The 22,155-nt window shown below is 44.2% G+C and overlaps 3 protein-coding genes across 3 annotated transcripts; 1 reads left to right on the top strand and 2 right to left on the bottom strand.

Moving 5' to 3' along the window:
* Positions 1–49: 49 nt before the first annotated feature.
* THITE_2084158 (uncharacterized protein) lies at positions 50–9,253 on the bottom strand (the record flags this gene model as incomplete). The annotated part of the gene is made up of 2 exons (XM_003648935.1): positions 50–207; positions 9,247–9,253. 2 exons carry the CDS (start codon positions 9,251–9,253, stop codon positions 50–52), a joined length of 165 nt encoding a protein of 54 aa, XP_003648983.1.
* A 6,611-nt stretch (positions 9,254–15,864) lies between these two features.
* THITE_2073494 (uncharacterized protein) lies at positions 15,865–17,180 on the top strand. The gene is made up of 2 exons (XM_003648936.1): positions 15,865–16,126; positions 16,215–17,180. Exons 1-2 carry the CDS (start codon positions 16,118–16,120, stop codon positions 16,944–16,946), a joined length of 741 nt encoding a protein of 246 aa, XP_003648984.1. The 5' UTR covers positions 15,865–16,117; the 3' UTR covers positions 16,947–17,180.
* Positions 17,124–18,811, bottom strand: THITE_2140896 (uncharacterized protein; the record flags this gene model as incomplete). The annotated part of the gene is made up of 3 exons (XM_003648937.1): positions 17,124–18,208; positions 18,290–18,324; positions 18,480–18,811. 3 exons carry the CDS (start codon positions 18,809–18,811, stop codon positions 17,124–17,126), a joined length of 1,452 nt encoding a protein of 483 aa, XP_003648985.1.
* Between the last annotated feature and the right edge of the window lie 3,344 nt (positions 18,812–22,155).

The raw sequence follows: 22,155 nt of genomic DNA on the forward strand, positions 1-22,155 counted from the left end.
TCCCCCCCGGGTAGGGAGGTGGTCAGGTACGAAAACCCCGGGGGGGGTTTTACTCCGGAAAGGTGCGCCCGGCGGGCGCCCTGGGGGGCGAGGGGGGTCGGGTTGGGGCGGCGGGCGCCCAGGGGATTGGATAGGCGGCGGGGGACCTTGTGAGCGTCCTCTTCAAGGTGTGCCCCGACCGCCCCGGCGGGGAGTCGAACGGGGGACCTTGTGAGCGTCCTCTTCAAGGTGTGCCCCGGGCGAACTCCCCGCGCCCCCGCCATTGAGCTACGCAGCGCGTTTCCCAATGGCGGGGGACGGGAGTGGGAAGGCGCCGACTGGTATATATAGCGCTGGCGGGAAGGTGCGGCGGCCGGAGTTCGGATGAAGGTTTGGGCTGGAAGCGTTCCAACTCCTCGCCCGCTGTACGTACTGTGCGGTACATAGGTACCTTAGCGCGCCAGGGGGGGGTGGCAAAATGGTCTCGGTTACCGTCTTGCAGCGTCAAGATATTTCGCTTGGAAAATAGACGCCTACCGGTCCCCACTGTAAGACAGCTTCAGGAAGAGTCAATCTAACAGCTATATAATCATTCTATCTAGGAGATTACTAGTAAAAGAGTTTGCGTTAGCTTCAATAGGTCTTGACTCGAATAGATCTTACAGTTGTATATGTCCTAAGACGTTACTGTTGCTTTAGACCTACGATATCTCTAGAAGACATTATTTTAGATTATAATATTATTTTAAATATATAACATTTCTACTAAGTATAGTCTTCTAACTATAAAATCCTATATTATAAATAATATCTAGAATTATATATTAACCCCTATTAATAATACACTGTTGTCTTTGGGATATCCTAATAAGGATGTATCTTAAAGCTTAAACTATATCTTCGATCTAGGATTATATTCAAATCTGAATATAGTAACTAAGAGATAGTATCCTACAACTAGAGGACAGTCCTACTAGTAGAGCTTGTTCTTTTTTACAGTTAAGCACTATAGCCATTTTCGATATATAAGTTAGTTCTTAGCATTGAGGATCTTCTTCGGCAAGGGTAATAGGTTCTAATAGAAGGATATTTTATAGTTGAGATAACTCTCGGCTTATATGGTAATGTCGTTGCTAGGTACTAATTTATATATAGATAGACATATTAATTCAAGCTATTGCAACTCTATCTACTATCCTAGTTCAATGTACCACCTTTTATTGGCCCGCCTCTTGTTGCCTCGCTAGATAGTATCCCGAATTGTAGTCTCTATCGGCATTGCGCTTCTAGATACTATATTTATATCGTTTATCTTTTAGGCGAATAAGTAGCTCCTATTATAAAGGTTAATGATTAGCTGATTATACTAAATACTTATAATAGTATAATAAACTTAATATACTTACTATTATATCGATCCTATTGCAGAGCCAACGTTGTATATACTACTTGTTATAATCCGCTCTTATTAGCGAGATAGATAGATAATGGTTTAGAACTAGCTAACTAGTCTAGCCAATATATAGAGTCCTAGTATTGCGGTAGCAACTACGAAGTCGAGCGAAACTAAGTAAATAGCAAGCAAAGAGGCGAGGGACGCTATAAACGGCGATAGATTTCGGTTGCCTAGATATTACGTCTAACCTGCCTAGCAGATAGCTTATAAGTATAAGAACTATATATATCTACATCGCTTTATCGACGTAAGAATACTACTAGGAGTAAGACTAACTACGAAATATCTCTAGCTACTAAGAAGCTCTCTTCTATTTACTCGATGTAATGCGAGTAGCTATCGGCTATTATACAATAGGAGATCTAGATCTAGGATACTATAGCTCTAGGATTTTATAGTTAACCACCTATACTAGAGTAAGTTTAGATGTCAAGTACTAGGAGGCAAGCGCTTACTTACTTTGAGTTGTTAGCTAGCTTAGTAAGCTATTATATCTTATATCGAGTCCTACGTTGTAAAGACCGTTCTTAGCGATTAATGGTTAGTAGTTACGCCACCGGTATTAGGTCCTTCCTACGTTGCAATAACTGTTCCTAGCGATTGATAGTTAGTAGTTACACTACCTACTATAACTAATATCGCTTAATGTTAGTTTATAGTAGTTGAAAGTTACAACGTATACACTTATATATATTATCAAGGTTTATAACTAAAAAAAAAGATATGATATAGCTATAGGTTTAACGCTTATTAAGTCCCGTCGGTAACTGGCAACTAGATAGTTGTAATATTGGAATACGCTTATATCTATAGACAATTAGAACTATAAAACTAGCGTCGGTATACCGACGCTAATTAAGACGATAGCTAGCAACTAGATAGTTATAGTAATCCTTTAAAGAGCGAGTCTATTACAATTAGTAGATTCTATTTCTAGACAGTTGATGTACTTTATTAGTTGGATAGGATAATAGAGAAAAGCAATAGCAACTAGACAGAAGATGTTAGAGGGGTAGAAAATGTTGGACTTAGTTAGGTATAGTATATAGATAGGACTAAACTTATTATAGTTTAGTCTACTATATCTTAGAGCTAGGCTAGCTTATCTTAGCTCAACGGCCTAACGATATCCAATACTAACTAACCTATCCCAGTAAAATCTATAGCCATTAGCTTAGCCCCTACTCTATATAAGCTATTTTGCTAAGATAAAGACCTTGGTTAGCGAGATTAAGTTGGTGTATAAATGCCCCTTAGCTCTAGAGGTTATATCAAGGCCAATAGGATTTCTAAAGGCAGTACTCTATAGATGTCACCTTCAATTACTTCAATGCCACTTACTTCTCTCTCTATACTAAGTACATTATCCGTCCTCGGATGCCCTTAATACCTAATATCCCGATAGGCCTCTCTCTCGACAAGGATAGTATATATTTTAGCTAGGTTTAAGAATAGTACTAAAATGTTGTTGAGGAGTACATTAGAGCAGGAAAGGTTGTTAAGTGTCTTTCTTAGGATATAGGTTAGACCTAGGCTAGATATAATCCTATCTTAGATGTTTATTGTACCTAGCAACTTAGTACTATGCTCGCTTAGGTAGAAGAGGAGGATTAATAGGTTGGTTGTAATACTACTTTGGAAATCTCGTAGTTAGTCTTATAGTAGCAACAAGAGGTATAGCTAGCTTAGTAGAGGAACATTAAATAGACAATAACTAGTATCTATAACTATTAGATATCGTATTATAGTTGAGACCTGCTATAGCTCGTTAGAGGTCTTAACGATAGTACTGCTTAATAGCCTTGGTCCTTTTCCTAGTTATTTCTCCTATATATAGTCGTCTTATATTAGCGCTATAGTATAACCTACTACCTAATTTGATATTAACTGTAAAAAGTCTAGTTCAGTCTACTGTCTTGCTATATAATATATATATTATATATAATATATATATAGCTCCTATCTATATACTGTATAATCTATAACTAGTTAGGAAGAATATTTAGGAGCCTAACAATTCCCCGCTTGTCCATCAGATTGTAAATCGGTGCCTCAAAGATAGCCTCGACTATCAGCTCCTCTGTTCAGTAAACTACGAAAGTCAAAACTGTAAAAAGGTATATCTTACTAGTCTAGTAGAAAGTAAATAGCCTATCTAATTTCGCGATCTTAGGACCGTTGTCTCTCTTTTAGACTTTTATAAAGTTACTAACTATAAAAACAATCCTTGTTGACTAGTCCCTATTAACGTTAATAATACGCCTAAGCTCTAGCGACCTTGCCCAACTTACTATACTACAAAGGATACCTTCTTAGCCTACTAGAAAGGCTTATTTCCCTAGATAACTGCTTTTCGATTATAGTTGTTGCTAAACACGTCTCTTAGAAGCTATATAAACTTACTATCTTTCGGTTACTTACAAAGGGAAAGTATATAAAGAAGTTTATCGCTCTACACCTTAACTAAGGTTTAGGAAACGCGATTAAGGGCAAGCAGGTTTCTATAGTTGCTATCGGCTTCGAGCTTAAGCGAAGGCGCGTTGTCGAAACAGTTGTCAACGCTAAAATATAGGTTATATACTACTACTAGAGATAGGCAAGCTTTGTAAAATACACTAAATATACTATAGATTTTAGAGTACCATTGTTTATAGCTTCTTATAAGGATAAATGATATTAAAAGCTAGTCGTTTATACATTGGATAAAGATCAAAGCTATATTTCAATAGTTTATTATAAAAATATCTTAAGTAAATTCCCTATTGTAATTAGCTATTGTCCTACCATTGTTAGGGCACTAAGTTCGTTTTTACTTATATTAGTCTTCGCCTTAGAATGTCAATGTAAAGCGATATAAACTATACTCGTTGGCGACGTCTAGTAAATATAAACCCTAGTAGATGTTTAGTAGACCCTTCTTTCTAAGAATCTCGTTGCCCTTCTAATCTATAGAAATAGGTTTATATTAGGTTAAAGCCTATAAGATGACCAACGGCGATAGGTTGACCAATAGCAATAGGTTGACCGATAGCAATAGGTTGACCGACGGAGCAGGGACAACGTAGGACTATACCAATTGTATATTCGAAAACATCGGTAGTAGTAGCGTAGTTCGTCGCTATATAGAAGTAGTAGCTCGCTATCGACTCTAGGTTTCTCTAAGCTGCCTTTAGGTCTATATAGCAACTTTCTTTCCCTTGCTAAGCACATAGTATATATATTGCACTGCTCGCCAACTAGAAATGATAATACGTTTTAGTTCCTCCGGTAAAACCGACAAGGTACAACTAAAGATTGTAATGGCTAACTATACAAATTTCTAATATATAGTAATAAGCTATTTATAGGGCTAGAAGGCTTTAGTACTATAGGAGAAGTCAGAAATATCGAGAAACTAGGATATACAGTTGACCAAAAGCTAGTTGAACTTAGGTTTAATATATTCTAGCTAGAGCTAGCTCGACATTAGGACTAGAGTAAGAATGACAAGCTAGCTATACTCCTTTATCTAGAAAGAATTACGATAGGTCTTAGGGTTCTAAATCCTTAGCTAGCCTAGTAGAAATAGGAAAGTCTAGAGAACGAAGGCCATCTCCTTCTAGTACCGCTTATATAAGAAGCCTTTGTCTTTAAAAAGGAAGTTGGTTAGCACTTATATAAGGCTAGCGAACTTAGAATATATAGTATCTGCTAGCTATATCTAAATGATATCGAGCGCTAGGAATAGTAGCAGTATATTGTTGATAAGTTTAGTATCGTTGTAGATACTGAGTTTAGTCTTAGTAAAGGATTACGCCAACTTGGTTAGGAGAGACTAGATATATATAATATCGTCGATATATTACTAGTGATATCGTCCATTTTTCATAGTATCGAACGCTAGATCTAATCTCTCGTTGATCTTAACCTAATAGCTACGATATAGGAGGGTAGCCTAATAAGACTTATACCTAGACAATTTTTACTACAAGACTATATCGCTAGTAATATATACGATGAAACTATATATAAAGATACGCTTATTGTCGACAGTGATCTACTTCCTTTAATTAAGACTTATAAGGTAGACTAAAGACTAGAATATATCGGAGATCTCTATACTAAAAGGACTAAAGGTTAGTAGAAACATCTCTTCGCATTAATTCTATAACTACTCCTCGAAGAACAGTGTAATAATATAAATGCCGATAAGAGAGACATAGTTGTTATTATAGAGGCCAAATCTATTATAAAATATATTCTAGAGAAGCAAGATTCGATTTAGACTAACAAAGTTGTCGACGAAATACTATCTACCCTAGGCTCAAAGCTCCAACTTAGCTCAATAGGGAGAAGATAACTATAAAGGTTAGAATTTATTGGTTCTCTAGTTGAAGATATACTATACTATAAATATAAAGTCGTAGTTAAGGTTAGCATTAGAGGTCGCTATCACTGCTTTGCTTATAGGATCGAAGTTATAGTCGAGCTATACGTTGTTTAGTTAGGAGACAATTTAGCTTAGGAGGAGTGAAACTTTGGAATCTTCTATAAGAATTAGCTCGATTAAGCTAGGTATAGCTAGATAAGCTAAAAGTAGGGAAGATGCTCTCTATATCTCAGATGTTATATCTAACTAAGTAAAGACCAACTAGGTTAACAGTACTAGTTATATAAAATGCCTATCTCTAAAATCTAGGCTATAGTAGTAGACTTAGCTAAGGTGAAGGTCGTATAATTTACCGCTCCTATATCTATAGACTATACTATCTAGGCTATACCGAAAGCTAACAAAGTCGAAGGGGAAGATAGGGTTGTTGTCTAGGTAGAAGAAGAATTTCCTACTTATCGTCTAGATACTCTCCCTCTACTACCTTGCTTACTACGGTTCTATAATAAGCTTATCCATCACCTAAGCTATACTAATATAGATCTTCTAGACAAGGAACTTCAAGCTAAGCAGAGATCGAGTTATATCTTTTAGATTAACAATCAACATTAGCTTAGTATATATTACCTAGCTTAGGAGAATGCTTTAGTCCAACTTAATCGTCGCTTTCTATAAAGTATTGTATAGTAGGACGTAGTATAGTCGGTATATTAACGTGTCCTTCTAAGAAGAGATACTTCTTAGCTCGTCAAGGTCTTTAACGAGCTATAGGACGTTGTAGAGATAGGAGTAGGCTAAACAGGAGATATTGTACTTCTTCTTCTAGAGAGCGAGAGCAAGCTTAAATAGGGAGAGATCGAAAGGTATAGGGTACCTATCTACAGTAGAGGTTATATCCTTAAGCTCTATACCCTTTAAATAGGAAAATACGCTAGTTGTATAGACTAGAGCTAGCCTCTCGTTCGATAATTCTAATATATACTTAGTAAGTTAGTCTTGCTACTCGTTAGGTTCTAGGAAACCGTCGCTATTAGCTATACTAGCCTAGTCTAACTATCGCGCTTATATAAGAAGTCTAGCAATAAAATCCACTAATTGCTAATCGTTGTTGACATTGGTATTAACAGTATTGTATAAGTCTAAATATATAGTGTCTACCCCTAAACTACCTGTCCTATATTATAAATGGCTTATATCCTAACCTAACGTATCGATCTGCTACTATATCTCCCTATTAGTATCAAGGGTATTCCGCTAATCGGCCGAAATTTCATAGTTTATATACAATAGTATAGAGTTGTAATCTTATAGCTTAGTCAATGTCTTAGGTAGGTAGTCTACATCTAGTCTACTAAACGACTTTACATCTAGCTATTGACTAATCCTATCCTAGTCTATAGTACTACGAGAAGACTAGTAATTTTATAGTTGTTATATAGCTTCGAGTATCGATAGGGCTTCGCTAAGCTAGACTTATTTTTATATTTTAAAGAAGTCGTTTAGATAAGGGTTCTACCTCTTTAGGATATAGAGGTTGTAAAAGGCAAATAGAAGAATAAATCTAGAGCTCTATATTATAAAATATATCGATACCCATTTAGTAGGTAGAGCAAGTTGTCGAGTGTATATAAGGACTGAACTTAACGGCAAGGTTCCTAACTTAGTAGCTTGATCTAGAAACCCCGCTATTGAGGCTATTATAATCGAATTGGATATAAGGCTCCCGTTATACATCTATTTACCCTAAGCGACTTTATCGCTCTTACCTCTTCTACCAACGTTAGAACATTTTAGCCTATATAAGAATTTCTAGTCGCTAAGCAGAATCTATACCTATATACTTCCTATCTATTATCGCTATCCCTTGCCTATTAGATCCTATCGTCAGCCCTCTCTCTACTCTCGTTGCAATAGCGACTAGGTCACTCTCTTATATACTCGACGATAACTAGGACCTAGACCTATTTATCCTAAAGACGTAGGACGTAGGGCTTAGATTGCTAGCTCCGAATATCTTAGTTAGTATATAAGCTTAATATACCTAAGTCTAATACAATAACCTAAACTTAAGCAATATAGACGTAAGCGATTAAAATAGGAAGAAGCTTCTCACTATTCTAGCGAGCTAAGTCGGAGAACAGGCTAGCCTATAGGTCGTCGTAGTAAGTTGTCTACTTATTGTCGCTATCGAATATACCTCTTACCTTTTTTTTATAGAACACCCTTAGGTATACAAATAGTATAGCTATAGACTAGACTAACAGAGGATTATAGCCGTTACCCCCTAGACATAGCGACCTAGTAGCCAACATCTAGAGTCTAGCTAATAAGAAGCTAAAGAAGAGGAAGTACTATAAGGCGCTACCAACTAATATTTAGCGAGCTGTCTAGGACTAGCTTAAGATGGTCGAATATATAGCCTATATCGTATACCTCCTAACTCTATATATTATAAATAAGGAAGAATTGGTCAAGTTCAACTTTTAAGACGTTACTAGCGAACTATTAGATTTCGTTAAAAACTATTATACTACCTATATCGTTAGTAACACATCTATATAGCAATACCACTATCTAGATAAGATTATTGTATAGAACCTAATGCTATTGCGTTGGCTATCTACTAACTTCTATAGACCCTCAGACCTTTATTAAAAAGTATATAGAAAAGTACCTAATGTTTATAGTATATATCTCTATTAAGTTACTCTATATAAAACTAAAGTAGATCTACGACTACCAATTATTTATAGAGCTTTTCAACTTCTACAAAGGGTATATCGACATTGGTAGGAGTATACCTAGTGTCTATAGGTAGTACAAAGGTAAGTACTATCGCCTAACTATAAAATAATTTATCTATATATCTAATAAGCTTTACTAACCTAAATAGACAGCGCTATTTATAGAAATTGGGACATCTACTAAGAAGTATATAGATTAGCTCGCCCTTAGCCTAACTCACTTAACTAAGGCGACTATAGACGGTCGACTAATATATGACTATAAATAGCTAATTAATCGCTAGAAGAATATTGCAACTACGAAGTTCTAAGATACAATCTATGTTGATCCTACTAAGGTAAAGCGGCTATTAAAAGCTAAACGTAGGAGGTACAAGCCGAAAGAGAAGAGGAAGTTCTTAAGTATAGACAACGATCCCAATATCTACGTCCTAACCAACGTCGAGTGACGTAACCAGCTTATACAACAGTCTTCGTAATTTTGGACTTGCTATCTCGTACATTGCTAGCAGGGGCTAGAGCTATAGTACATTTGCTCTAGACATTACTATATATAGGAAAAAGAAGTAAGTAGCTAGACAAGCTTTATAGCTTTGATTTAGACTAACACCTATAGAAAAAAAGGTTGTTATAGTTATAATATACTAGAGGGGGGAGGACATCTATTCCTTAAGGTAGAAGTAATAGACCTTACTTACCTACCATTAGGGACTAGGAAATTATATATACTAGTATAGGCTGCTCTTAGACATCTTATAGTAAACTAAGCTCTAGCTATCAACAGTTCTACATTTGTACTAGCGTCTTGTATACTTGACTATAATATAACTAGCGATAAGATTATATTCGATACTATATATCTCGTATATAGTTACGACCTAAGGGATATAATAGCAGGCTAACGTACCTCCTAAGGCGGTATATAAACTAGAAACACCTATCGCTACCCGACTATTAACACTAGTGTTTGTCTTTAGATATTTTACAGTTGCTTTCCAAGGAAAGGGAGCTAATCAGTATCTAATATACAGTATATCAATCCAAACCTTTCCTTATACTAAGAATACTATATCTATATACTATATCTAACCCTAGCTAACTTTTCTAGTTAGCAACTACACTATTCTTCTAGTATCTAGTTCTCAACACTATATAACCTCACCGACCTACTTACTAATTGTCGATCTTATAGTTACTAAGTCAACTACTATTATTCTTTATTAATATATAATATTCAATTGTTTCTATCCTACTTAAAGTAAAGAAGAGGTAAGATAATTCTAACTACTCCTAGTTGTTCGAGTTTCTATAGATACTAAGCAATTGGTCAACTGCAACTTCCTTCTACCTCCAACTCTCCTATATTCTTACCCGTTTAACCTACTTTCTTACCTAGTCCTTCTCCTATATCCAATTCTCCTTCCTACATCACTTTAAAACATTGCTACTTCTTTTAACGCTATCTATCGCTAGAAACCTAATATAATCAACATTTCCTAGTACATCGAAAACACTATACCCCCTTATAAGAAAACCGATATTAGTAAGACTAAGAATGTAGGCGATAACAACCCCCCTAATAACGATTAGAAACCTAAGCTAGTGCTAAGCGACAATAAGAAACCTAAGCTACGGTACACTTCTTAGATCAATGGCTTTAGTCGTATATTCTAGGATCGACTAGCCGAATAGGCTTATAAAGAGAAGCAACGACAACCTAGCGACCCTAAGATCCTAGTTGAAGAAGGCCTAGAGCTTATATACTTCGTCGGTATACTAATGTCGTATAATAACCTAGTAGAGAGCAGTCTTAGCGACAATACCTAAGTCGCTAAGAACTAGAGACTCTTCAAATCAATATACCCCAAGGCTACTAAAGTAATACTTTAGTTTATATAGTAAATTCGAATAGACAATGGTTAATCGTTTATACTATCCAACTATAACAACCTCTAGAAGGGACAACTCTATTTAACGATATCTAGTCTAGATATATTATAAAAAAGCAATAAAGCTAAAGATGATAATAGCGACAACGCTATTATAGTAGGATAGTCTAAGACCTATAAGAAACTATAGAAGGCCCTAACTACGAGATCTAAGAAGCTAGTGTACAAGGGTCTTAATAAAAACGAAAGCGACACTAACCTAGAAACTTATAAGGAGCTAAAGAAGGCTATAACTATAAAATCTATAAAGCTAAGGCGCAATGACCCTTACGGAGATAAGCTAGTGGAACCTACTATACTACAAATACCGGTAGAAGCTAGCACTAAAAAGTGTAAACCCTCCTCTAAGGAATACAAGGTTATAAAGAGTTAGACGCCTTTAGAACATTTAACCGATTTTATAGTTATATTAACATCTAATCCTATAGAGCCTTGGTTCTTAAGTATAGTCCTTCCTTATATTAAGAAGCTAAAGGAGTATATAACTAAGCCCTTTAGTAAGATACACTATTCTAACAACTAGGCCCTAATACTAATATTTATATATCTAGAAAACTCTAAGAAGTCGAAGAAGTAGAACAATAAAAAGGTAGATAAATTAGAGTCGGAAGCGTTTAATATAACTAAAGAGGACTCAGTAATCGCTCCTAAAGAGTTGTAAAACAATGAGAGTGAATATTAGGAAATGGAATATAAAGAGCCTTGCTCCTCTACTAGCTTCGACATCAGTTTAAAGCCTAGCTACTAGTATATCGTAAATACTAATCTAAAGCCTAATTGTCAGTATATCGTAGATCTAAGCGAGCTTAGGTTGGATAACGACGATCCTATAGATAAGGATTTTATACTTAACGACACTGACTTAGACTAGGCCACTAAGTATACAACACCTCCTAATAACAATAACAATATAGAGGCAGATACTAAGTTTAAACGCTTTAAGCTCTATTGCCCTAAATAGAGAGTAGAGGCGAATAAGGCTAATTAGCTTATTATATAGATCTAAGGTAGGATTATAAAAGCCTATTATATAGGGAATACTACAATCCTACTAGCCTATTACTTTGGGATTCTACAACGTCGTCTCTAGTTTACTAGTCAAATATATAGGTATTCCCTAAAGCTTGAGACATTATATAATATACTTCCTAGGAGGGCTAGGTAGCTACTTAACAATCTTATATACTCCTTATTTAGAATCTCCTTAACCTATACTCTCTTCTAAAATAACGATAAACTAGTTACCTACTTGTTTATTAGATACCTAGACGATAGGCTATTCTCTCCCTTAGTCGTCGATAAGGTTCTATAGTTTCCTATTAACATATATACGTTGATTAAGCGTAAAGAGATCCGCCTCTTTACTATACCTTGGTAGAAGAAGGACAAAGGCTTAGCGAAATAGGTCCCCCCCGTCTATACGGAGGACATAGAGGATTTAGGTAAGGCTATACCGCTAGATAAGACTATATACGCCAATAGCGAGGAGACTCTTAAGAAGGCTATATATATAGAGGATATAGAGGATATAGCGGATTTAGATAAGTCTATACTATAGGATAAGGCTATATACGCCAATGGCGAAGAGACTTTTAAGTTTAAGATAGTTATATATAAGGAGGATATAGAGACTTCTGAGAATACTATATATCCAAAGGATATAGAGAATCTAGATAAGTCTATACTATAGGATAAGGCTATATATACTAACGGCTAAGAGAGTTTCAAGTTCGAGATAGCTATATATATAGAGGACGTAGAGGATCTAGAAGATATTGCTAAAATAGTATCTAAGCTTACTTAATCTGTTAATATAGATAGGGTTTTTATAGTTTAGAGATAGCGTCTTAAGTTTTAGAGATATCTATAGTAGGCTAGTATAGTAGGCCAATATAACGCAATAGTTACTAATCTCGTAGTTAGATCGTCTTAAAGACTTCGTAGATTGCCTTCTAGATTAACTGCCTATATACATTAGATATACCACTAGACGATTTCACAGTTAGTCAAATACATTGCGTTGCTTTAGCTAATTTATATAGGACCTAAGAGACAATCGTTAAGCTACTAACCCTACTATATACACCCTTAAAGTCAAGAAGCAACGGTAAACCTAGTGACTAACTGTAAAACAGATATAAGTAATTATTAGCAATCTAAACTACTTCTATTAAATCATAGACTATCTTATATATCGATACCCCTTCTCCTATAAAGTAGTCTTAAATCAAAGACCAACTCTTAGTCGATACCCTCTCTACTATAGCTTAGTTCAAATTGTATTTAAGTCGTAGACTATAGGATAACTCTATTATAATCGGGTTAGCAATAGCTTTAAGCTCCTTCTAGTGCTCCTTATACTCCTTGCAAGTAGCTTGCTAGTTCTTATCGAGCTAGTTAACGATTTTATTAATCCTAGAGCAGAGTATATTCTTATCCAACTCGTCGAGCTAGTTGACGATCTTATCAATCTCGGAGTAGAGTATATCGAGCTAGCTAATAATCTTGTTAATCTTAGAGCAAAGCGTGTCGAGCTAGCTAACAATCTTGTCAACCTTAGAGTAGAGTATATTCTTATTCAACTCGTTGAGCTAGTTGACGATTTTATTATCTTAGAGTAGAACGTATTCTTGTCCAACTCGTTGAGCTTCTTATCTATATTAATATAATAGACTTTAGCCTTATCCTCCTCCTTAAACTTCTTAGCCTTAGTAAATATATATACGCTCGATCTCCTCTTTAGATAGGCGGCCCTTGTCGTTAATAATAGTAATATAGTTGGTCTTGCTAATGCCCTTCTCAAGAGCTAAAACGTTTATAATCAAAGTCGAAGGTAACCTTAATATATAGGATATAATACTATTGGCATCAAGGTCGAAGGTAACCTTAATCTACAAGACACTGTAGGGAGTAGGCAGAATACCTATAAGCTCAAACTTACTAAGTAGGTTGTTGTCTAGTACGCTAGTGCTAGTTGTTAGAGAAGGTCGAGAAGACCGACTTCTTAGTTGGAATAGTAGTGTTATATAGGATAAGCTTGGTCATTATACTACTAGTAGCCTCGATACTAGCCTTGATACTAGCCTTGATACTAAGCAATAGAGGGGCGATATCTAAAAGGATCTCGTTAGTCGACTTCGAGGTAGTGTCGCTAGATAGGATAGTAGCTTAAAGGTCGAAGGTAACCTTAATCTATAGGATACTATAGGGAGTAGACGGTACTAATACCCTAAGAAATAGATAGAAGTGGTTGCCTAATTTTCGAAATATAGGTGGTTAGGATCTAAGATGCTTAATACGCTTAACGCTCCTAGCTAATACTAACTAATTTATCTCTATTACCAAAAGTAGCCTATACTATCTCCTAGGGTATAACCCTTTCTATTATAGTATAGTTTAAGTTATAAACTATCTAATATACTAATACCGCCTCTACTATAAAGTAGTCTCGAATTATAGATTGACTCTAAGTTAATACCCTCTCTATCGTAGCTCAATTCAAGTTGTAGCCCGTCCAATATGCCGATACCCCTCTACTACAAAGTAGTCTCGAGAATCATAGACTATCTAATACGCTAATATCTCCTCTATTGTAAATAGTCTCGAATTGTAGACTGATTCGTATATCGATACCCCCTTAATAACAAAACCTATCTAGGTATAGTTCCTTTATATAAAAAAGAACATCCCTTGAAAAGAATAGCTGTTATTACTAGGTATTTTTACCCCTACGATATATTCCTTATCTATATACTATCACTAGCTAGAATAAAATGTAGATTCAACACTATATTGCTAGTCGGAGTTGATTACTATAAATAGAAATAGTCCTTCGAGTAGAAATATATATATAGGAGCAAGATTAACTGAAAATGGAGTCAACTATATAGTGGGGACAGAAGCTATAGCATAGACATTGTAGCTAGGGTGGATATACTACCTTAGCAGTACAACGCACTCAATTGAACACTATTATAGGGACCGTTTTGTCGACGAAAGAATATCTGACTAGAATCAAACACCAAGGATTTCACAATTTTAGCTCTACGAGTATAGCCGTGATGGTTTTGGTATAGACATATGGTTATACAGCTACAATACCATCTTATGGCGGTAAAACCTTGGTGGTGACCATTTTGGCACCCCCCCCTGGCGCGCTAAGGTACCAAAGGGTTTGAACATCCCCCTTCACCCCGACCAAGACCTGGGAAACACACAATAATATACATCCCGTGTAGGCGGAACCCACTTGGTGATCAGCGGGGCCGCTGAGGATCATGGCGACCGGCTCCATCCGTTCCACTGGACATCGGTTGTCCAGCGCTCTCTATCCTGCTCCCTGGAGCACCTACCGGGCGCAGAGCCAAGGGTCGATCGAATGTGGAACTAAGACTGTGAGAATGGCCAAGCCAGAGGTGATCCAGTGTTTATAGGTATAGAGACACACCCATAGCTGTCTGTATAATGTTGGGTAATGCAAGTAGTGTGACAGAAATGCGACAAGCACGTACGTACGGTCCTCTTGGATGATCAGCTACCTTCCCCTGCCGCTGACCTGGTCAATAGGTTCTAGAGGAGGAACTGCTCAACCTACACATCTACGAGGTGTTAAATGCTGCACCGCCTTCGGCGTGAGAAGTGAATGATCCGCTAGGTACGTTCTGATACCGCCTCCCGGTGGAGGTCTCTCAGACATAGTTACTAGTGCATGTAAACATCAGCCGTTGAAGGGGTCGGCGGCCACGCCTCGGGCTATCTCGGCGGGTATCGGTTTCCACAAATGCAGCTGAACCCTGAATTCAAGGATTACCGCATGAATCTCGGTCCTTCAACCTGGTCGGCGCGGCCAAGGCTAACGTCAGCTTCGAGCTCCGGGACTGACATTGACTGAGCATCCCACGATCCCTTCGGCATTCCTTCGCAGCCCCGATACAGAGAGTGGGAATAACCCCCTTTCCAGCTCCAAGATAATAGCCCTACACTCGCCAAACTTGCTTTGAACCTCGGAGAAGCGGCATCGCATGCCGGCTGAGCGGCATCTGGAAACGGCAGGACGTTGTCGCCAAGATCTCAATCGAGGATTGCCCCACAACGCCCGCCAAGACCCAGGCCATCTCACCTTGAAACGGCGGCGCTAAATTTGGGCGGATGTTTGGCCCTCTCTGATAGGCCGGCCGCAGCCAGAGTTTCAAAGGTTTTCCAGGGACCGGCCCGCTGCAGCTCCACTATGACGACAGATCGACAGGTGCCCCGTCCGGCCTTGGGGTGCCGAGGGGCTTTCTTCCAGGGCTCCATTGTTGATGAACAGGGTCGCGGGAGCGGGGTTAAAGTTCCCCGTGTGTTGGTTTCTTGTCTGTTCCCTTCGCCAGGCGCAGCCCGAGGGTGCAGGCCGTTAGTTATTTATTTCTCCGGGCAGTCTGCATGTCCAATTGACACTTTCGCACAACACGCAGTCTGCACTGCGTCTTCGACCAAACCGTTTTGAAACACGCCAATTCTTGCGTCCACGGCGGCCTCGGCACCGATCGAAGACAGACAGGTCCACCTCGGTTCGAATCGTAAACACAAGATAGAACGCGCCTACGTACTGCGGCAGCCCAATCCATCCACAGCCGTCATCATGTCCAAGGTAAGTTACACCCACTACCCAGTCTCTCCCGTTGCCTCCCGTCCCTGCTGGGCTCTATCTGACGCTCCTTCCTCCCCCACCCGGACAGATAAACACGATTCTATTCGACTGCGACAACACGCTGGTGCTGTCGGAAGAACTCGCCTTCGAGGGCTGCGCGGACCTGATCAACGAGATCGCGGCGGCCAAGCAGGTGCCGCTGCAGCAGCCCTTCACGGGCGAGACGCTGATCATCGAGTTCGTGGGGCAGAACTTCCGCGGCATGATGACGTCGCTGCAGCAGCGGTACGGCTTCGAGCTGGGCGCCGACGAGCTGGACGAGTACGTGCGCCGCGAGGAGGACGTGGTGATCGCCAAGCTGCGCGAGAAGCTCGTCGCCTGCCCGGGCGTCGACGACGTGCTCGCCCGCCTCGCCGCCTCGGGCCGCTACAGGCTGGCCGTCGTCAGCAGCTCCGCCCTGCGCCGCGTCAAGGCCAGCGTCGAGAAGGTCGGCCAGGCCAAGTACTTCGGCGACGACATCTTCAGCGCCGCCACGAGCCTGCCGACGCCCACGAGCAAGCCCAACCCGGCCATCTATCTGTATGCGATGGAGAAGCTGGGCAAAAAGCCCGGCGAGTGCGTCGCCGTCGAGGACAGCAAGAGCGGCACGCTCAGCGCGACGAGGGCCGGCATCAAGGTCATCGGCTACGTGGGGCCTTACGAGGAGGACGAGCGGGAAAAGATGATCAAGGTCTTGAGGGAAGCCGGCGCCGTGGTGGTCATGGAGGACTGGAGCCAGTTCGACGACTGCCTGGCCAAGATTGAGAAGGGCGAGGTCTAGATCAGATTCTTGCTTTTCTCTCTTGTTCGGTTGGCGCGGTGGACTGGCTTCCGGGGGCGAGGTCAGTTAGACAGGATGGCATCGTCATGTCCCACCAGCAGGGTGTGGGTGACATTTTTGTTTAGAATAGAGCCACACGATAGACGGCGGCGGGAGAAAGTCGCGGTGATTTTGCCTCTATTTTCTCCAGTCCATCAAGAAACTGTTTACGCTCTGCAGCGTTGCCCGGCTGGGGTTGGCTTCCGGGAGCGCCGTCACAATGTGCCCAAGCCTCACCCGGATCGAGGTTTTGGTGAACGTCACACGGTCACTATCCGATCGCACATTTCCGGCATCGTCAAAGCACCAGCAGTATATCGCGAGAGCGACGCCCACAGACAGGTCCCTGCCGGACTCGCAGAGCACCACGACCCGGTTCTCGCCCGTCTGTGGCCTCCTCAGGTACCGCAAGACGAACTCACAGATCAGCGGCAGCGCATCCCGCAGCTGCCGACTCGCAGCCTTGTGCTTGCCCAGTCCGACCTCCAAGTGCGCCGGCCCCTTGACCCACTCGCTCCGCTCCGTCGTCCCGGACACGAGAGCAACCACGCACGCGCCGCCTTCGGCAAGAACCTTCCCCCTCCCAGCCAGCGTGCCCACGAACACCCCCGGCGCTGCCACCCTCTTCACCTCCCAGCCGACCCCCTCCCCCGCCGCCCTGGCCCTCTCCTCCTTCTCCCCCGCGACCAACTCGGCGATCAGCGCGGGCAGCTCGCTCTCCTGCGCTCCCAACAGCGCCTCCCGATGCCTCCAAAACACAGCCGGCGTCAGCCCGAGCGCCCAGTTCTCCGTGTCGTCAGCCGCGCCCTGGACATACCCGCCGCCCTCGCCGATCTCGGCGCCGGGGCCGGCCACGCGGCGCGACGCGGTGCAGCACACGACGGGGAGGCAGTCGAGCTCGCGGGCGACGCGGGCGACGCCGGCGGCGGCGAGCGCGAGGTGGTTGTCGTCGTCCTCGGGCGTGATCCAGAAGGGGCGCAGCGGGCGGTGGCGCAGCTGGCGCCGCAGCGGCGCCGGGTCGATGGCCAGGGCCGCGAACGAGGCGGCGAACTGCGGGAGTAGCGCGGATATCTGGCTCGCCTCTGACGCGGAGACCACGTTGGGCGGGGTGACCAGCGCGTGGTGGTCGTGGTGGGAGGCCGCCCCCGCGGGGGAGGGGAAGAGCGCGCGGTTGAGCACGGCGCACCAGATCGGTACCGTCTTGCTCAGCGCGTCGGGCATGCCTGGATTGGTTTCTTGTCTCAGTTGATGGTTTCAAGAGAAGATGGGGGGGGGGGGGGGGGGGGGAAGGGAGGGAGGTTTACGTTTGCCTCGGCGAGTTGAGTCAACGATAATACAGCTGCAGGTGTAGGCGTGAGTCAGAGACTGTTATGCAATGATGGATGACTGGTCCGGCGCGGGCTTTGTGGAATGAAGGGGCGATAAACTATTACGCTACCGCATATCGAAGAGAAACTCAATGAGAACCTGCTACACAGTCAACGGACTACATACCCACCCGCATCTCCAATCAACGCCAGCAGGTGCAGATTCAGCCTCCTCGTACTGAACTTCCACTGGCCCGTGTGCCCGTCGGTGCTCTTGAAGTAGGCCGAAGCGGCCTTGCGCGCGGGGTCGATGTACCAGCTGCCGCAGCGCTCGTTGGCGACCAGCGGCAGGTGGCCCAGCGCGGTCGCGACGTCGTCCACGAAGGCGGCGTCGCGGCAGATGGACCGCAGCCGGTTCGAGACCGACAGGTTCGAGCGCTTGAGGTCGCCCAGGATGCGCGAGAAGTTGTGGTTGGCCTGCTCTGGGAAAATCACGTCGGCTAGCGTGGGCGGCGCCATGGTTGGATGGTCCCCGCTAACAAGGGCTTGTGGCGGTGAGCAATCTACACTATGTTTGCGGTCAGATTTTGTCTTGTTTTTCTTTATCCGGGGTTGTCATTTGCAGTGCGGCCGGTGAATGAACGGAGAGACGCCGTTCATGATCGGCAATGGCGTTGGGATGAAAAGAAAAGTGGGGTCCATTTAGTTGGCCGGGATGTCCTGTAGCTATGACGTGCATGCTGTTGGCAGAGAACTCAATTGCATCCCAGGTCCCTCCCGTCTACACTAATTCGGATGGGATGGATTCTGGGAAGCCTCAGTGGGATTCGATTTCCTCGGCATCTTGTCACATCGCAATACGGGAGGTTCCTCAATCGTGGTAGGGCCTTGGACCAGCCGAGCTTGTGTCGTTCCCTGGCCGAGAGAGGATTAGGCGGACCCAAGCATGCTCGGTGGCACGCCGCGGAGCCACTCAGTTTCCGGGCGTTTGGGTACCAAGAGTTGGGGGCAGCACCTTAGCATCACACCGCCGTCGAATCACGCTCGGCGGCAAGCCCGGCTTAGGAAGATGGGCCGAATCGAGAGCTCCCTGCACCCTGCAGCTGGAGTGGAGCTTTGGCGCCTGTCTGCCAGGTTTTCTTGGGCCATTCTCCAAACGGCCTACCTGCTATGTACCTTAGATATGTAACGTTGATGCTGCCACAGTACCTAATGCAGTCAGAAGCAGCTCTACGTGGTTTTCGTGCGCTTTCTCCTCTCCTCGGCTGGTGTAGGTATGCAGGCAGGATTCCATAGTGCAGACAGGGGCTATTGAGGTTACATGGCGCTTCGCTGTGGTGTCTGGCACGCTCCATTGAAGGAGGTGCGCTTCTCGCGGTTACACCACACAGTCGAACTACACTCCGGATAGAGCAGACCATTGACGCGGGAGAAGAGCCGGAGCTTAGACCGTCTTGGCACGCCACGACACGAAACAGTCACGGTCCCGCCGGTTTGGGAGGGCTCACCGCCTCTCTCTTGTTGGTCTGGCCGCATTTGAGTGAGCTTCTCGAAACCCACCTCAGCAATGCCACCCCGTGTCTCGAGTGTGTGGCGCAGCGTCTATGTCCTGGAGTTCGGTGAGAGGAGCCAGCGCGGGGTGGCAGCTTTTCGCCCGACGGCAAAACCTGAAAGGAGCGCAAGACCCCGCCGCAGCCACAATGCTTGGCTTCGCTTATTTCCCGGCTGCGAATGGCTTGCTCCCAACACCGTTAACGTTACATAGGTACCTTTTCCGTACACTACATAATGAACCCACACAGCGAAAACACGGCTTCCGTTTCGGGTATCAAGTTTCAATTGTGCCGGCGGCGCAATGATTTACCGCGCTGCCGCGGCCGTTCCAGGACCCGGAGGTGAGACGGCGATGGCCGAACCAGGGGCACCAAGTTGGGTGTGGTTCACGTCGACCGGGGTGGAGATAGAAAATTCGGACCTGCGTGAAGTCATTTGGGCACGCAGACAGCAGACACGGAAGGGCTCCTTTGCCGGCCCAGAGGATGCGCCTGCATCGATCGACTGCGCGCGGGAGTGGTCGACAGCGGAGACGGCCAATTGGGACGGCGTTAAGTAAGACGCAGGACGGCGACCCCCAACTGCGGGCACCTCGTAGGGCTGAAGTGGATGGGGCACGTCTTCGAGAGGGGCCGTGCCTCCTTCGATGTGGGCCCCCCGGACCCGCCGCCTCGGTGATCCCCCCCTTGTGGTTACCCAAGCGCGGTCGGAAACGGCCCGTTCGACAGACAGTCGGAAGATATGTTCCATCTCGGGCCACGGCCAGGCTCAGGCCTTGCTAAGAAAAGAGCCGGAAGAGGTCCGAGCTGGTCAGTACCGTGTAAGGGAGCGGCGCAGGGTGGTGGGACGGCGACCACTTGCGGACGGCACTCAGCGGCCCAGCCGATCGTCTCGATAGGTGGAGACCAAAGCGGCATTCTGACTGGCAGACCCCGCATCCTGAGTGGCGACCAAGCAAAGACGCCCAGCAAATTAACAAGCCGTAAATATACAAGGTGGATAATCGTGACAAAACAAGAACGTGCCAGGCCGTCGCACACGGGCGTCTGTGACACTCATGCGCTATCGCGGGTCGTTGTTCGGCTCACCGGCACAGGCCAGTGACGACGATGCTGCTGCGGATGCGGGGCGGGGTGTGGGGAGGGGGTTGAGGGTTGACACTGTGCAGAGACTCGGCTGCTTCACCGCGAGTCTGGACGGGAGTATGGGCAGGGCAGGGCATACGAAATGCATTCACTCTCGAGCCGAGGATCGTCCCCGACTTTGGTCACAAAACGGCTTCTGAGGAATTTTTCGCGTTTTCACCCAGTTGGGCGAGCCGCGGGGAGATGGAAAGATGCGAGTCTCGAGGCAGTGCTCGCTAAGGTAGTGAGTCTGAGGCGGGCTGCTCGCGGGTCGTTCCTGGAGCGTGTGGCTTTGCGCCGTCCGTCGTGACAGCGTCGACGCTCCGACCAAGATGGGACCGGCGACGACATTAGGTACTGTGTAGGCAATACTGCAGTACTGTGAAAGAGGTACGCAATCGCAGCCGGGGATGGAAACCTGGAAGGCAGCAACTGCTCCCTTCCCAGCCTTCGACGTCAGCGAGAAGTTCGGCAATCAAGCAAGCTTCGCCAACCAATCCGGGACTTGACGCGGAGAGCCACCACCTCAGCGTGTGCCACCCTGGGTCATCGCGAGAGCGTCGAGTCATCAGCCTGGATGTCGGAATGCGCACACATTGTGTGCGTTGCGTCAAACGTTCTTCGTGTTGGTGCGGTTTTGGTTAAGGCCGCAATTTAGTCCAGCGGCACTGCGCATTTGCTCAACTCCTCGACCCGCGTACAACAAGTGTGCAACTCTCGACCTCACCAGCGCACCTATCGCTCTCAGGAACCCGTCCAAGCGGTGGACCACGGTCGAGGCCGAGCCGCAGAGAATGATACCGACAAGATCCCTGTAATGAGGCTAGCGGTCCCGACCCTGACGGCAGGGAGGAAGTGGGCTACAGTGGATCCACGCAGCGGATCAGTGGGCCTGCAGAAGGGGGCACAAGGGCCGCCACAGAACGAGCGGCCAAACAGATTTGGGCTCTTTAAGTCCCCATGAGCCTCGCCCCGGATCCTGGTACTTCACTGCCCCATGTCGACCCCGTCTTGTCTTCTTTTTCCCCTCCACGACCCCGATCCTCAGCTGGGCGACTCCAGCGGGATCTTTTCACTTGTCGGCGCCTCAACGTTGCCCTTCGGCTACCAGGTCTCGCCCACTGCAGCCGCAGACCGTCCCTGCCTTCTGCCGTCGTCCGATACGGTCGATTGACTGTAAATCAT

This window comes from Thermothielavioides terrestris, chromosome 1 (genome assembly GCF_000226115.1).
Source record: "Thermothielavioides terrestris NRRL 8126 chromosome 1, complete sequence".
Lineage (NCBI taxonomy): Eukaryota > Fungi > Ascomycota > Sordariomycetes > Sordariales > Chaetomiaceae > Thermothielavioides > Thermothielavioides terrestris.